The 1,871-nt window shown below is 31.0% G+C and overlaps 1 protein-coding gene across 1 annotated transcript; it reads right to left on the minus strand.

Annotated features, from left to right (window-relative positions):
* Positions 1–244: 244 nt before the first annotated feature.
* On the minus strand, positions 245–1,516 carry OCT59_019828 (uncharacterized protein; the record flags this gene model as incomplete). Its single annotated transcript, XM_066143798.1, has 7 exons — positions 245–496; positions 566–688; positions 785–804; positions 899–981; positions 1,267–1,295; positions 1,418–1,436; positions 1,500–1,516. 7 exons carry the CDS (start codon positions 1,514–1,516, stop codon positions 245–247), a joined length of 543 nt encoding a protein of 180 aa, XP_066005512.1.
* Between the last annotated feature and the right edge of the window lie 355 nt (positions 1,517–1,871).

Here is a 1,871-nt window from a genome sequence, read left to right on the forward strand (position 1 = left end):
ATAGAGCACAGTATTTTTTCGGTACCACCTCCATGAATAAAGTACTCGCATATTTCGGTCGATGTCAATCAAAAATCCTGGTTCTACAGACCAGTATTTTCGGGTTATAATATATATGAATGCCATTTTTCTACAAATGATTTGTAAGATAAATATAATAATCAATTTTGTACGTGAATAAACAATTTTGATGTAATTTGTAAATGGACGATTTCCTCATCTATTAAATAAGAAGTTCTTGGTGCTAAGAATTCTTTAATTCTTTTTTAAATTTGTCATCAATCGCTTTAAATTCTGATTCACTTTTGAACATAACATTTGTAACCTTAATGGGTGAATAATTGCCCTTGAAAGGTCCAATTCTGTAGCACATCCAAATCGCAAATTGTTTGAAAACAACGTCTGGTGCTCTAATTGTTCTCTGTCCTCCAAAATCAAAATTAAAGCCAGTGACGTTCCAGTTACAAAGTTGCCACAATTTCTGCGACAACTGCTTCTATAGCGATTAGGAAGAATCTGTCCTAAATTTCGTAATATACTATGCGGTAATGCGGTACGCAAGCACCTCGATTGTTAATTGTAATTCTGATTTTGGGTTATCTTCGTCACTTTCTTCATCACTATAATCTTGATTATTTTTATTTTTGAATTGAGTTTCTTGGAATTTATCTTCCATTGTTGAACTTTTCTATAGCGCGATTCTTAAGTTGGTCGTTTATGTACTCGAACTCTTTTGAAGGTGTAAACTTCTTAAAGTCTAAAATTTTCAAGATCTATTTCTTACAATAGACATGTTTGCCATGGCTGTAGGGATAAAGTATGAAAAATTTTAATAGGAAAAATTGCGTTTTATGACTTTACGTTACAAAAAACAAGTCAATGATTTTTAATAACTTACAGATATAAATAATTCCTTTACTAGTATTGTATCCAATGTATAACGAAATAGGACCAAGAGAAAAACGCCAGTATGGAAAAGAACTAAAAATGACAAAAGAAAGGCTTTAGTTTAGTAATAATCTCAAATAATCAATTTAGAGTATCTTAATATCACAAAAGACCACAAAATCCAGTAAAAATTATGAGAAGTTGGGTAGGATATTGATAAAATTTTCTTTATAAGTGAAATTGATTACAATTTAAGAAGATTACAGAAACATTCTTTTTTGAATACCTATTATTATATATCTTCTATGATGCCAGTTTTTCGCATAGATTAATTTGATTTTTGTATACTTTTATTATGCATCATTAGATTTTACTCACATGATTCGGAAATGTGATATCAGCGTCTGCTAGAAATATAATGTGTGAAATTCATTTATGAAGGTAAATTTGTTGTACACTTATATATTCTTTGAGGGAAATTTAACCCTGGAATTACGACCCCATTATTATACTATTCATCATGTATTACGTGGTTCTGATCCTCTTTACTGCAAACAAATGCAATAAATATGAAAATTTTCTGCACATAATTAACCAAAATGTGAGCATACTTTATTGTACTCAACATCTTATTTCGCCTCTACTGCCATACTTTATCTAAAACTTAAGAGCATAACCACAAGGGATAGGCTGATGTTCTCAGAATACACTTCTAATGCCCTAATACCTCATTAAATAGGATTTTATATAATTGCACATCACATAACATTTACTGTCTTGATTATCAATTTACCGTTTGCAATACAGAGATACCAATCTCTTTTTTACATTATAAGGCAGATTCGAGCAAACTAAACCATCTAGTGATCTTTCTGTGGCTGTCCATCCACTGCCTGTTCCAACATCGCGACTCTACTCTCAAGTCTGTTTTATATCGTCTAGTTTCCCAATTCTATACTTGAATTCATTATTTTCAGCTTCAC

Source organism: Rhizophagus irregularis, chromosome 29 (genome assembly GCF_026210795.1).
Source record: "Rhizophagus irregularis chromosome 29, complete sequence".
NCBI lineage: Eukaryota > Fungi > Glomeromycota > Glomeromycetes > Glomerales > Glomeraceae > Rhizophagus > Rhizophagus irregularis.